Genomic DNA, 15,601 nt, shown 5'->3' on the forward strand with positions numbered 1-15,601 from the left:
TAAACATGACATGCATGTCTAAGAGTATTAGATTTTCACAACGAATTCATGGCGCAGTGGTTTGCACATTCGCTTTTTAATGAATTGTTCCATCAGGAGAATCGCTGCTATTTTTTTCTTTTGTTTTCTTATAAATTATTAGTTGCATTATTAAAATATGCATGTGATGAATTTTTTTTTAAAGCATTATAAAACTGTTTGACATGCTAACATTTCAAAATAGTTGTTTTAACTAGTCTGAATTAATTGCTGAATGGTCAAACGATGATCCACATAAATTTACAAAGACATGTATTCAATTATTATATAAATCAAGCAACGCCAAGCAATTTCTCTGTCCAAAGACCCATAATTTGTTAGAGTTCCTTCTAAGTAGATAAATGATTCCTCTACGTCAAACCTTCCACTTCGTACGAATATATGTGTTTTCCCGTGTTATATTATAAGTATACACTTACAATTTCGGAAAGCAATGATATTTATAAGTTTGTGATATTTGTGACAAGTTGGTTTGAAAGGAATCATCTGAATGCAGTATCAACAAGTTCAGTGAATGACGTTTTCATTGAAAAAATATTCTCCGAACATAATATCATACATTTATTCATACTGCATGTTCTCTCACATATTTCACTTGAACGGGCGGTTAGAATTTTTGAAAGACCTCCTGGTAGGAATGTAGGAATTATGGGATGAATATTTGGCATCCAGTAGGATTCCCATCTCCACCTAGAACAAAATAATAAGAAACTTTACTAATATCTCGGTCATTGACCTCATATCTAACCCTGTACGGTAAGGCTAACTGCTCCAATCTTGCATAGCGAGATAACTTTTTTAGTTTGTTCTTGAATTCCTACAAATAACACACATCATCATCATTGCCTCCGTTCAGTCTCGAAAGACAATGGATACCCTCCTGTAAAGGTAGCTGTGCGATTAATTATAAAGTCGTGCTTTCACAATCCCAAATCACACTTCTCATGAATCGACGCTGCTTGAGTCGGTAGCAAAAAGTCCAAGACGACTGGAAAGAATGAAGAGATGATGGAGAGCATATACAACACCTGGAATTCTCAAATTGTCAACCATTTTCGTACTGACCAGACTTTGCTTAACTTCGGAGGTCTAATGAGACGGTGTGTCAACGTGATTATGCCGTATAAATAACGCACAAAATACTACATAAAGGGGCAATAAATGAAGCCAGTCGATTTATTCGATTTTCGCTATTGTATATCTGCACCACTTTATAAGCGCTTTTTTAAAATATAACTATTGTCCTGTTGATATTAATTTCTAAGACAAATGCACACGAGATGCAGCCAAAAGCGCTTTGTTGTACGCCTATTGCTGCGTAAATGGTTAGGTAACATAAGTGGAAGAGAGATCACTGATGACCTCTTTAAAGAGTTTCGTTTGTCTCGTCAATTAATAACGTTTGCTGCAGTATGATAACATAGATATGTTTAAGGGTGATCTTTCTTATTTCAACTAAATAAATGACAAATAAAAGTTATTGTTTCACACACTAATCAACATAAAACATCTTTTTTACGTTAATTAGTTTTAAAACATCAAAAGCCCTTCATCCTGGAAGTAACACTTGATTTCATTAAGATTTGAATTCATATCCGAAAACTCTTTTAAGAATAGACGTTGTTCTCTTCATGGCTGCTATCAATATTTCGTTACAGCTTGATCTTCCAGGGATGTTTTTCCAAATATTTTAAAGATGTTTGATTTATAAACCAGTTGCTCCTATAACAACCGGTATGATACAATACAGTGTGGAAATATTTTATGGGCATTTAGATGCTTTTAGAAATAAGAAGGCGTGTAAGTTACGAAAGAAAATGTCTACCTGAAAACAATTTGGCGCAAAAAATTTTCATCACGCTTATTCAATCGATTGATTAATCGTTACAATCGAGGGTTGTTTTGATATCAGGTTGAACGCATTTACATGCCAGAATCAGATGAGTTTTATCGAATTATGACATAGTACTGGTAATATTCAACCGCAGAGATGCCTGTTGCTATACCGACATTGATCGGCATGGACCCTTAATTATGCAAAATACGTAGTAGTCTATTAATGTCTGATGATCTAGGTGGTCATATATTAGTTAAGATCGTGATCAGACTGATAGTTACGCTTTAACTTCGTGATAATATGAAATATTCTTGGAAGATGGATACTGTTCTGTTACGTAAATAGTCTTATACATAAATTTATGACTTCGTTCAACATTTCTTGAAAAGAAATAGCGTTGATTGTTACGCCCTGAGAAAAGACGCAAAGAAGCATAACAGATCCTTTGTAGTCGCTGACTCCCCAAATCCATCGTATGGGAACATGTTGTGCCCAACCTTTAAACAATGACCAGGTCTTTTCATAAACATCTTCTGTTCCTACGATTTATCTTCTAGTCTTTATCAATTATTTTTCTCATCAAAGAACTAAAGAATACCATCGGCCCCTGGCTTCAGCTTATTTATTTATTTATTTATTTATTTATTATTATTATTATTATTATTATTATTATTATTATTATTATTATTATTAACCGCATATAGTCGCTACTGATTCCTTGAAATAGCATGAATGTTTGCAGTTAACAGTAAATAGCAACTGAAGATAGAACTTACCTTTCTTTTACGGTTCTGCTTGAAAGTGCATGTTATACAGCTTTTAGCTATCCTGCCCTGTAGTTCTGTAGTATTTGGCTCTAATGACACAAATAGGCTGGAAAAATTGCTTTAATTTTTAGTTGTTTTATTTATTACATGTAGACTTTAATTCGATAAACTATGTGAAGCCTTTCAATTAACGTTTTTATTTTATTTTTATGTTTTGCAAAAAGTAACTAAATTTTTATATTTTTTGCTTCAGTTATAAGAATTTGTTTTCTTAATTTTTAATTTATTCAGCTAGTTTCTTTCAAAGTGAATCAGTCTTTTGCGTTTCGAAAGAAACAAGAACTTGTATGTTCGTATTTTTCAAAAAGTGTAAACACCGTAAAATACTGTTCAAACAATCGCTATCATTCAACGTTGTTCTTCTCGCGTTTCAAATATTTGTGCCAGAAACATTTTTTTGTTGCGAACTTCCATATTGACTTTCCTTGTTAAAATAAATATGTTTGTTCGTTTTCTCATTATGTCGTAGAAATTTATGTTTGAATTCCAGGTTTTCGCTTCGTTTTTATAGAAAAGCCTACTAAAAAGAAAAAGATGGCGCAATAAACACATTTTGATGAGTCAGAGAGGAGTTTGTTTGTCATGCCGTTTGAAACACAACTGCCACTACCGTACAAGAATCCTGTTTCGTTTCTGAATTTTATTTGGATTATTCGAACTACTATTTCCATCATTCCGTTCTAGACTTCGGCCTTCTCCAAGTTCATATTTTCAAACTTTGCAACCTTCTAATGAAACGTGTGAGTCTTTATGTCGAACTTGGAAAACTGAACGGAATTATAATTTGACCTTTTATTTAATCCATGGGGTATAATGTTCTCGTTCCGTTAGCTTTAATTCCGTAGACATGTTATTTTTAACATTAAAAAGCACCTTTGTATGATTTTATATTTTTACATATTTATCCAATCAATTCATTATTATTATTATTATTATTATTATTATTATTATTATTATTATTATTATCATCATCATCATCATTATTATTATTATTATCATTATTATTATTAATTTTATTATTATTATTAATTTTATTATTATTATTGATTTATTATTAATTTTATTATTATTATTATTAATTTTATTATTAATTTTATTATTATTATTATTATTAATTTATTATTATTATTATTAATTTATTATTATTATTATTATTATTAATTCATTATTATTATTATTATTATTATTATTATTTAATTCAAGCGTTCACACAGGTCATTACCATTGACTGCTCACTGGCAACAACAAGTTCTCAGAGTTTGCGTGACAATAAGTCTTTGCTGCAGATTTCCAGTACACTCCAATTCTTTTGATAACCGTTGCAGATCATTTAAATTATCACAACATCCGTTTACCATTAATTTCTCGCAGCCGATGAACGTTGTTCTTGTTCTCTGGAATTTGAGTGACAAAAAGCCTACAGAAGCTTTCAGTATTCTCAGCACACTTCTAGTAGAAGGTCTCTCTCTCTCTCTTTCTCTCTCTCTCTCTCTCTCTCTCTCTCTCTCTCTCTCTCTCTCTCTCTCTCTGGTATTTCTATTCTTCTTCTTCTATGAATTCATAGTTATTATAACGTGTAATAAAAATTGAATGTTCAACCTCCAGTAAACTATCACTTTGAACTAATGGTTACCCGATGTTTAAAGATTCACAATTTCATAAAGGTGTATCTAAAGTAGGTAGGAGATGACATCGGCCGAAACGCTGTAACTATAGCCACTACGATGAGAAGAGTAGTCCGAATAATCCAACAATCGGATTTGTTGGATGTGCGTATGAAATAGCAGTTGCAATTCATACAATAGACACAAATCCTGTGTTCATGCAATCTAAAATCAATAACTGACTGAGATTTCATAAAACTGACATAATGTTTTCAAAATAACTGAGATTTCTGATATAAGTATATGTTCATATTTTGACAATTTCTATTAGATATTATACAAAAAAATGCAATCTTACTTTTGTAAAGGATGTTGATTGCTTCGATGATTTACGCATCTTTGTAGATAAGTTATTTCTGTACACTTCGTTTTCATTCCAAGTTTCTTAATGCAACAAAGAAAATTCTTTTATTCATACATTACATATTGTTTAAGTTGGGTTATGGAAATCAGTTGGGTTTTTTTAATATATATTGTTTTCGCTTATAAAACTGAACGAACATTTTTTTTATCATTCTATTAGACTAAAGAACAATGTCGACCACTATATTCGTGTACTGTATATAAGCATAAAGGCGTCATGTCTTGTTATATGGTTTGAGACGAACTTGAGTACATGTGTAGTTAACTCTTTATTTATATAAGCACAAAAACGCTATTTTTCATTATGAACGCTTCCACTCTTCGGAATCAAATGGTTGGGATCAGCAGAAGTTTATTCAAAAAGAATTTATCTAATAGGACGTATCAACAAGTATTTATTTGCATTAGACTTGAACATAGCCAAGCTGTAGTAGGGAAGCAGCGTTGTGGAATTTTGTCCTACAGGTTAGATGTTCTAAGAAAGAAATTTTATTAATAGAAGTTATGTTTGTGTTTTTAATGCAGAGAAGGAGAAGAAAGTAAAATTCATTTCTGTTATACCTAAAGATAAAAATCAAGAGACATATTCGTTTTATAACTTTAAAGAATAGTTAGATGTATGTTGGTGCCTTGAAATCCTGGTAATAATAAAAACAAACGAGGTTGCGTAATTAAGAAAAGTGTATTAACAAAGGTATGTTGCAGAAAGTATCGTCTGATTCTGTGGCCATGACTGTTATTGATAACTGCGAAGGCGCTTGGTCGTAACTCTATTTATTGTAACGGATAAGTTTATTTATTTTCTAAATAGGTAGATGAGCTTAAACTACAATAACGACACTGCCAATTATTATTACAGAAGAATAAGGTCCGACACTGTTAACCGAACTCCAGCCTCTGTCCCATCGATGAAATATTGAATCCCTGCGCCTATTTTACAAGTATTTTAATGGAAAATGCTCCGACGAAATCCAAGCCCTTATGGCCCCTTGACCTAAATACCCCGACTAACCCAATAAGCAGCAAAATCCCACCCCTACACAGTAGAGATTTCCTAGATGCCGGAAACCGATATAAACTCAAATAGTTTCTTCCTGCTTTCTAACAGCTAGAATTTGAAATTCCCTTCCGGATCCCTCCTCTTCCGACTGCACTGAAATGCAGAGATTCAAGTGTAATGTGAACAAACACCTTACTGCTCAACTCCCTACATAGTGTCCCTGTGTCCCAAATAGTAGTCCCTTAAGTCCAAGTGGCCTTGCAAGGAGTAAAAAAAAGGTAGTAAGAAAAGAATATATTTGCGGTTAACTCAATCAACGTACAGAAAGTAATCAATGCATAAGCACAAACAGATTTGGAAAAGCAAAATAAACGTCGAAAATCTTACCTATGAAGAACTCAAAACATTAATTAACGAAATAAAAAAAAAGCACGAGTCATTTATGCACAGTACAAGAAAAGAATCAATTTCTCTTACATTTGATTCAAAGTCATGTTATGACGCAACAACAACAAAAAAAAAACAAGTTGTGACGTTTTCGCTTTATAGATTTGACAGACAAAAGATTAAACTGCTTAAACTGTATTAAATGGAATATGCCAGACAAATACTGAACTGTCAGCACTAGTTTAAAGGCATATCTGCTTGTCTGTGTTAAATGTTGAATATTACTCTATAATTATTTTCCTTCTTCCGCCAGATGTAGTAATAGAAACATTGATGTCTAAAGTTCAACGAAAAGAGGTTCCTATTCCATCGACCAGCATTTAATTTTAATGCTAAAATAATATCACTTGTACTGTTTTATTAATCTGTATACATTTTAAAAACATTCTTGTTTATAATTGTGCAAACAGTAGTTTGTCAGTGCTAAATATTCTTCTTTAAGTTACAGTATGCGTATAATATATATATATGCGTGCGTGTATATATATATATATATATATATATATATATATATATATATATATATATATATGTATATAATGTACGTTACTGTATACAAAACAGAACTATAGAATACGAAGTAGAAGTCAGCCGAACATTTGAAGACAGCCGGGCATTGGCTAATGAAAACATTAACCTGCGGGCGGGAATAAAAATGAATATGATTCGTTAGGTAACTAATCAAGCTGTCCTTTATTGCGCTGTATTGTAGAGTACTTAGGCCACTGAAGTCTTCTTTTACACTGAACATCAACCTTTCATAACCTTCAATCGTTTGCGGTTACATACATTATTTTTGTTTATTATGAGATTCCTTCAATGACACTTAATATCATAAACGAAATATAAGAAAAAATATTTTTTAATTAGTTGGCATAACCGATATCTATAAACTAACACGTTACGACACTCTATGTCGTACGTACGTTATCACCCCTTTACATTATTTCTTTCAAAAACAAAATCAATTGATTAGCACAAATGAACTACGACTTAACTCATTTTAAAATGAATTGTTCCAAAATTAAATTATGTCGTCCCGTAGATTAAAACAATACAATTTTAAACAAATATATTTGAAAAAGTGATATTCGTTTTATTATTTTGAAAAAAATATTTAGCTGATAATTATTTTTAATGTAAACAGACAGAAAATATTTATTGTTTTAAAGAAAATTTAATTACTACTATTTTAAATAAATATCTATTTTACTAATTGGTTAGTCCTTATCAAGGCCCGTGAGCCACTCGAGGATAAGGGTTGAGATAATATTGTTGGATGATGAACGCCCCTACCAGAAGACTGAAAATAAAAATGGGCGGAATGTGCAGAAGTTTACTTAAGTGGAATTTATCATCCACAACGACAAATCAACAAGTATTTGTTAATATTAGACTTGAATTGATCATGTTGTAGTTAGTTAGAAAGTCGGAAACTTTGTTAATGCAAGTTCTGTTTAGTGCAGAGAGGAGGAAAGTAAAGTTGATTTCTGTGGTTATAACTATAAATAAAAAAAGAAAGAGAAATGTTCGTTTTATTACTTTAAAAATATTTAGCTGACTATTGCGACTTTGAAAGACCAGTAATAATCAAAAAAAAACGTAATGGTGTAATTAACAAATATGTATTCACAAAAGTATCTTAAAAAGTTGGCGTCCGATTCTGTGGTCATAACTGCTACTAATAACAGCCACGACGTTTAGTCGTAACTGTATTGTAGTCCATTTATTCCCGAAATAGGTAGATTAGCTTCGTTGACAATAAGATTTGTTATACTAGAATAATAAAGAATAAGTTTGCAAGACTATTGACCCTGAGAGAACTGTACTAATACAAAAGGAATATTATTATTGACTATAAATTAAACAGATTGATGTGAACTGTCAACAGGTTCCGGATGGTTCAATATATTACAAAGTTGCCGAGAATGCGCCACTTGGATATGATATTTAGTTGATAGATGGAAAAAGAAGGAAGACTAGTGTGAAAATAAGACGATAGCGAATTTGTAAATTGGCAGATGCAATGGAATTTTTTTTTTGTTCGTGTGTGCACGCGCGCGCGTCGCATTGTCTTGGAGGGGGGTGATTGCTGGATCGAATGCATCTGCATTTCAGCGCTCTGTTTTGCTTTACGGAATGAACCTAGTCGATTTGATTCTATTCTATTCTCACGCCTTTATTTCGCTTTCAATATTGCATGGCATGCTTCGCACTCATCCAGTCGCCCACTCCTTTCTCTATCAGTTCGATATCTCGCATGATTTTGTAGGCGTCCATTTTTTTATATATATATAAATATTATTTCTTTTACTTCTTTTTTTTCCTTTTGGATTTAACAGTTTTCATTTACAGGGAGCAGAGCAAGAAATTCTATTTTTCTTTTCCTTTTTTATTCGAATTAAAAAAAAATATTTAAAAAAAAATTAAGGTTATCTTTAAACCTATTTTTAAACATCCCGAAAAAAGAGAAAAATTCAATTTGTAGACAATTCTCGGTGATTTCAGTGTCCTACCATTATATTTTTCCCTATCTTTCAGGGACAAATTGAAAATAAAAACAATGAAACAGACACTTCCGGCTCTAAATAGACGATCTGAATTCCAAACTGATTGTCTAATGGAGATATAACGGCGCGAGTCGTGGTAGAACCGGAAGTGCATTTCTAAGGTTTAAGTTTAAGGAGTTTATAAACAGTGAAGCGTTTCGGATGCCAATATGACAACTTACAGATTACTTAAATTAGTTTCTACATGAGGTCACGTAACATTTATATTTACTTAACATGCTTTTCTTTCTTTCAGATTTTCTAACATATATGGAGTGTAATACTGGGTGATCAGAGAACAGGACAATGATAAATAATCATTTGATCAGAGACAGGACAATGATAAATAAAATTGATAAAAACACACGCACAAACAAACACAAGTACATATATATTGTCGCCTGATGAAGTCTTTTGCACACTGAAACAATAGATTTATTGTGGCGACTAATGGAAATTTTGTTTAGCTAAATTTAATAAAATAATATCTTACTCTTTTTATTGAGCATAATCAACAACCTCTAAAAATCAATGGTTTTTACTTTTGGATACTCATATATATATATATATATATATATATATATATATATATATATATATATATATATATATATATTTGTGTGTGTGTATCTGATTAAAATCTCGTGTGTGTATATATATATATATATATATATATATATATATATATATATATATATATATATACGGGATTTTAATCAGATAAATACTATGAGAAATTATAAGAAATATATATATATATATATATATATATATATATATATATATATATATATATATATATATATCGATGTTTCGATGCCTCCGTTCAGTCTCGAAAAACAAAGGATACTTCCTGTAAAAGCAGCTGCGAGTGAAATTGTGAGGCAAGGGTCGCGCAATCACCAACCACACCTCTCCTGAATGGGCACTATTGAAGTCCAGTAGCAAGGAGAAGTCCAGACTGGAAACAATTCCGAGATAAGCGAGAGCACATACACCACATAAAGTCCGATATGGTCACCTATTTAGAACTGGCCAGGTTCAACGTTGCTTGACTTTGGTGATCCAGCAGGAACGGGTGTGTCAACGTGATAATGCCGTACAATATAAAAATATATATATATATATATATATATATATACAGGATGGGGAGACAAAATTTACAGTTAATTGAAATTAAGACAACTTAATTTCACTGTAAATTTTTCTTCCCCACCCTGTATGTTTAAAGGTCTTTATCGAGACAAAGGAACAAAACGGACAGACAGATAAATAAGGAAAAACATAGATATAGTGACCAAGCGTCCAGAATACTGAAAATATAAAATTATCTCAAAGGTAGAAGCGTTAAATCCACCAGGGCTATAACATACATATATAGTATGTTTATTATACAGACATTATTGGTTACATATGTGCATACATGTTTCAGTGGAATCCAAATTCAAGGATAAAGCCCCATCAGACAAAAAATAATATATAATAAACAGACTATACACCAGCTCTGTCCTGCATTGAGCACTCTTTAATAATCGAGTGAGTTTCATTGGATTTACATCTAGAAAACCAATCAATATAATCATTATATATATATATATATATATATATATATAGAGAGAGAGAGAGAGAGAGAAAGAATTATGAGTAGATATAGATATCTACAATAATATAAATAGGTATTTAAATGATGAACCATGTATAAGTGATAGTGATTCTCTGAAACCGGCTGAGTTCGAACGTGACATTCCTATTTTATCAGTCTGCGTTATTATCTGCAACACCATATACACCTCTCGAATCTGTTTGCGTGATTTCAATTGGACACTAACAATGTGTTTTTTCAATTTCCAATCAAACACTAGCATCGAACAATATTTGTTTATGGAATGTTGTAATAGAGGTATATGGCATGATCTTGTGCACTTAGACACGTCTATAGACACTACCTCACTTTGTGCATTTTAGAGTTTCTTAGAGGCATTCGTCTGCACCAATATACGCATATTTTGTAGAGCACAGCATCTGTGAACATATTGTAGTAGTTTCTGTTAGAAAAATAAATGCCAAAAAGACACTCAAACGAAACATTGCATCATGCCTCTTTTTACTAGTTCTTCTTCTGGATATATTGAAACCAGAATCTATATTGATATGGAATAAATTTCAAAAGAGTAAAAAGGGAAATTCGTGGCTGAAATAAATAAATTAGTATCTACATCGAGACTTTTCTCATACGCTTTCTTCATTACATCGAATAATTCTTAAAGTGCTACCCTGTAAATAAATAGATACAAATGGTTTCATTTCACGCTTATGGTTTCGACAAACGCAAATAAAAATACGCACCGTTCAAACACGTGACTGATAATCTAATTGGAGGTGGGGCCATGAAATCTGCACACCCAGTAAGAGGAAAGCGTCCTTTCTCCTTCAGTGATCATGATTGTGATGTAATATTTATACGTGGCTTTTTTTTTTTTTTGACTAACTAATTCTTTCAGGTTTCCTGGCGTCGGGCTTCCTCTCCAGTAAGTAACTTCAAATACACCACCAATGTCTGTCAGCAGAAATGTGTTCATTTTCTTTTTGTCATGCAATACAATGATTGAAAAAATACACGAAAACACGCAAACACTTTCGTGTACGTCTACATGCATAAGAGCACTTACACACTTCTATGTGCATCCATATAAGAAATAAAAGAGTGCAATTCCAAGTTAAATAAAACTTTATTAAATCATCAAATCTTATAAGGAAAATACCTCTTTAGGTCAAAGCATCTCATGAGAAGATGGGAAAATAGATTTATATATACAAACATAAGGACATTAGCCTAAATATGAAATAAAGATAACCTATATTTACATAGAAGCATATATATATATAGTAAGTTATAAAATATATATGGCGATTAAGCTATATATATATATATATATATATATATATATATATATAGTAATTTATAATATATATGGCGATTAATCTACACTGAATATTTCGCGTTTCATCCACTCTAGAACTCATCAGGCTTAATCGCCATATATATTATAAATTACTAACTAGCTCTACCTACGTATTGAGCAATTTTGAAGTAAATACTTAAAGTTTACGCATAAATCTATATTTTCGTATATTAATTTTATGTGAGTAAATTAAGTAGTTATATATATATATATATATATATATATATATATATATATATATATATATATATATATATATATATATAATATTTCAATTTTGTTTTATCTGTCAGATTTTTTGTGGCAATTTTCTCTTCTTTTGTTGGCCTAACGGGGCATTTTTTATTGATTTGATTATTTAATAAAGTTTTATTTCATTTTGAATTGTCATCCTTTATTTCTTATATTTGCTCCACTTATTCGTGTAGAGCTGTTTGTATTTTGCTAGGTTATTATATAAAGTTAGTTTTTATCTTTGTCTTTCTTATTTATGTATATATACATACTTATATATATGTGTGTATATATATACATATATATAATACGCATGTAAATGCTCAGCATTTAATAGCGTTATATACAGATTACAGTTTTATTTTGATAACAGTTTTGTATGTTCGATATAGGATAAAGAATTAACTCATTCTGATTAACTTTAAAGAAAGCAATTGAATAGAATTTTGCTGTAGAATTTTTTATGTGTTAAATTAAAGTGAGACACGGCATCGTTTTATCGTTTATCTTGAAATTTGGAAATATTTTTTAATGATAACGTTCCCAAGAATTTTGTTGTGTATAATTTTAAGTGATATTATTTGTAATTAGTGTAAAGACACCAACACCTTAGATTATGTTTTGTATTTTTAGGCCAAATGTTTTTAACGAATCAAAATGGCGCCGCTAAATTATAGTTTTGCATTTTTAGGCCGAATTTTTTAAGAAATCAAAATGGCGCCGCTAAATTATTTATTATTAATAAGTTCTGTTTGAAGTTGATATTAAAGTGTCTTGTTAGGAACTCATTGTGTATTTATTTCCAGTGCTATATTTTTTCATTTCTTATATTTTGTAATTATGAAATTTAACATAATCGGTGATTTGATTGAAATTTACGTTTATTGTTATGTATTTCGTACGCACACATGTACGTAAGTATATATATATATATATATATATATATATATATATATATATATATATATATATATATATATATATGTATGTATGTATGTATGTATATATATATATATATGAATTTGTACGTTGAAAAAAAAAACAAGAAAAACTATAAAATATATAAAACACATAATCACATCATTAACAACGAATATTTCGTTTCTTTTTATGGGCAGAAATTTCTGTCTCAATAGCAGAAAAACAAATATTAGTCCACTGATTTGGCTTTGTATGTGATTTTGTCTTTTATATTTTCATTTGTCTACTTTTTCACTGTATTATTCCCTTTTACTATATTTATTTATATATTGAATATTCCTTACTGCATTATATATATATATATATATATATATATATATATATATATATATATATATATATATATATATATATATATATACGATGTGTCAATATATGATTTTTACGATGTGTTTTAATCGTTTGCGTGCAAACAGGAGTTGGATCGCCGAGGCAGTCGAGGCAGTATATTTAGCGGTCTATCGGCCGTGGATTTCAACTCACAAAGAAGATCCAGTTTCCAAAGTATTGGAGAAAGTGTTGTAAGTTTAATTTTCACATTTATAAATATTCATTGTTCAAATATAGTGCAAGCATATAATATTTAATGAAATTTAATTAAAAAATTATGATTGGTTCGTGGTTACAAAACAAGATAACTTATTATCCAAATAATAATAATGTAAAAATTAAAATAAATTTATAGTCTAGAAAAAAATGATTGTCAACTTATAATCACCTAAATGGTTCTGATATGATTGATGAAAAGGCGTATCGAATCTACTAAAAGAAATGCTGGTAACTTTAGAATTAAAGAGGCTATACATATAGCTAGACTTAAATCACAAATAACAGATTAGAACTCAACAAAAGATTCTTTATTTAATCTTGTAATACTTAACTGATATATATATATATATATATATATATATATATATATATATATATATATATACAAATATGACATATTTTTTTCGGTTTTAAACTTATGACTATATTTTGACAGTAATATATTAAACCAACAATTGCATACATGAAAAAATGTTTATTTAAAATTATGCATCGAGTAACAGTGACTCAAAGCAAAAGCAAACTCTAATGGTGACTATTTATTTCCTTTATGAAGAGATCTGTCTCGAAATATTGATAATTCATTGATCTAAGAAAAATAATAACAATTTACATATATATGTAATGTTGAATTAACGCATTGTAAAGACATCTAACATATATATTCTTCTATAAAACCACAATGCTTCAAGCAAACTACAAAGTCCCTATTTTATTTTAAAATTTATATAATAGATCTAAACTATCTATTATATAGAGTATTTGTTTTATTGGGTAATAAGTTTGTAGTAAGCTAATATATAGGTCATACCAAAACAAAGGGCGAAAGTTTTGAATGGTTAACGTTCAGTTTGTTTTAATGCATTTGTTATGGTGATCTACCCTATTGTGGTAGACTATATGAATTCTAACCGATACTATGAATATTGATAATGGTCGTAAATCTTCACAGTATTAGGAGAAGTCTTCAGAACTGGAAACTTTGTTAGTTTGGTCACATTGTGTTAGGAAGATCTATTTATTTTAACTCCTTTAATCTAGTGGTTTTACGCCTTGTCTGGAGTGATTTCTATTTTTAAAAAAAAACTTAAAATTTTTAATTTTCTATAGAATTTCCCACTTCTACTTGACTGGGCATTTCCGATTTTAAGTTAATTTTTATACACCCACATGAAATATTACTAGATTGTTAACCTTTATCTTGTATATTTATTCAGACGAATGAATACTGTTAGATTAGGGTTGGGGACATGCGTTCCATGGAGAGAAATATTATGAAAATGATATGGATATCTGATGCAGGTCTTAAAAATTGGTTTAGATCTGAAAACCTCAAAGGAGGTGTCTTCTGAACAGGATACCGTGTTGATTTGTCTAAAGCAGTCTCTGATAAGCCATTACTTCTGTGCCTTTTATAAATGCATACTATTGTTAAATCTACTTCCTTGTTTATTTTTTATTCTTTAAAGCCAAGATATATTGAAATAATGGATGAAAGTGTTCGTGTTAGTAAATGTACAACAGTTGAGATAACAGGGTCAGTTAGCAGGTATCGGCCAGACCATATATGCAGGTTTTATTATATGTATGTCTTATGCTATTTAAGATATAACAAACATCTAAATGAAAGCATTATTGGTATAGTTAAACAGATAATGGATTCATATAGACTCCGCAACACTGTCGTAATAATTAGCTCAACCAGTTCCATTGCATGATTTCTTTTACCGTTTGTTAACAATTCAGAGGCACTCACTGACAACGCGTCACTTCTATTCTTTCTATTAATGCATACTATAGTTAACAAACTCATTGTTGTCTTATAGCTTTTCGTCCATTAACAGTATTTGAGAATTATACGAATAACTAGCTGGACCTCCTGCGTTACCCGGTCGTACAATACACTAAAACATGATATTTAATTTATGCTGATTAGGTATATATTATTATAGAATCAATTCTCTATTCAATATTATATATTACGAGGAATAATTTGCCCGATGGACTAATTCGCAAAAAACAAATTATAATGATAATATTGTTCATCAAATTCTTTTTGTGTTTGTTTACAATATCAGCTCAGCTGAAATTTGGGCTTAACGATCTAAAAAGTCTTTCTTCATTTATAGATAAAAGAAAGATGAGTTC

The 15,601-nt window shown here is 30.3% G+C and overlaps 1 protein-coding gene across 13 annotated transcripts in view; it reads left to right on the top strand.

Annotated features, from left to right (window-relative positions):
- The window catches only part of LOC145295882 (SCY1-like protein 2), a 681,757-nt gene that overhangs the window by 650,581 nt on the left and 15,575 nt on the right, over positions 1-15,601 (top strand). For 7 of the 13 annotated variants that reach the window (XR_013869903.1, XM_080141631.1, XM_080141625.1 and 4 more), the window contains one exon: positions 13,321-13,425. Coding sequence is in view for 12 of the 13 variants with exons in the window: in XM_080141631.1 (XP_079997757.1) it covers positions 13,321-13,425 (105 nt within the window). In the remaining variant the exon portion in view is untranslated. Of the gene's footprint in view, positions 1-11,227; positions 11,255-13,320; positions 13,426-15,601 lie in introns of all 13 variants that reach the window. The other 6 variants (XM_080141623.1, XM_080141630.1, XM_080141624.1 and 3 more) reach the window with 1 other exon arrangement.

The sequence above is a fragment of the Euprymna scolopes genome, chromosome 16 (genome assembly GCF_053919585.1).
Source record: "Euprymna scolopes isolate OS-2025 chromosome 16, ASM5391958v1, whole genome shotgun sequence".
Lineage (NCBI taxonomy): Eukaryota > Metazoa > Mollusca > Cephalopoda > Sepiida > Sepiolidae > Euprymna > Euprymna scolopes.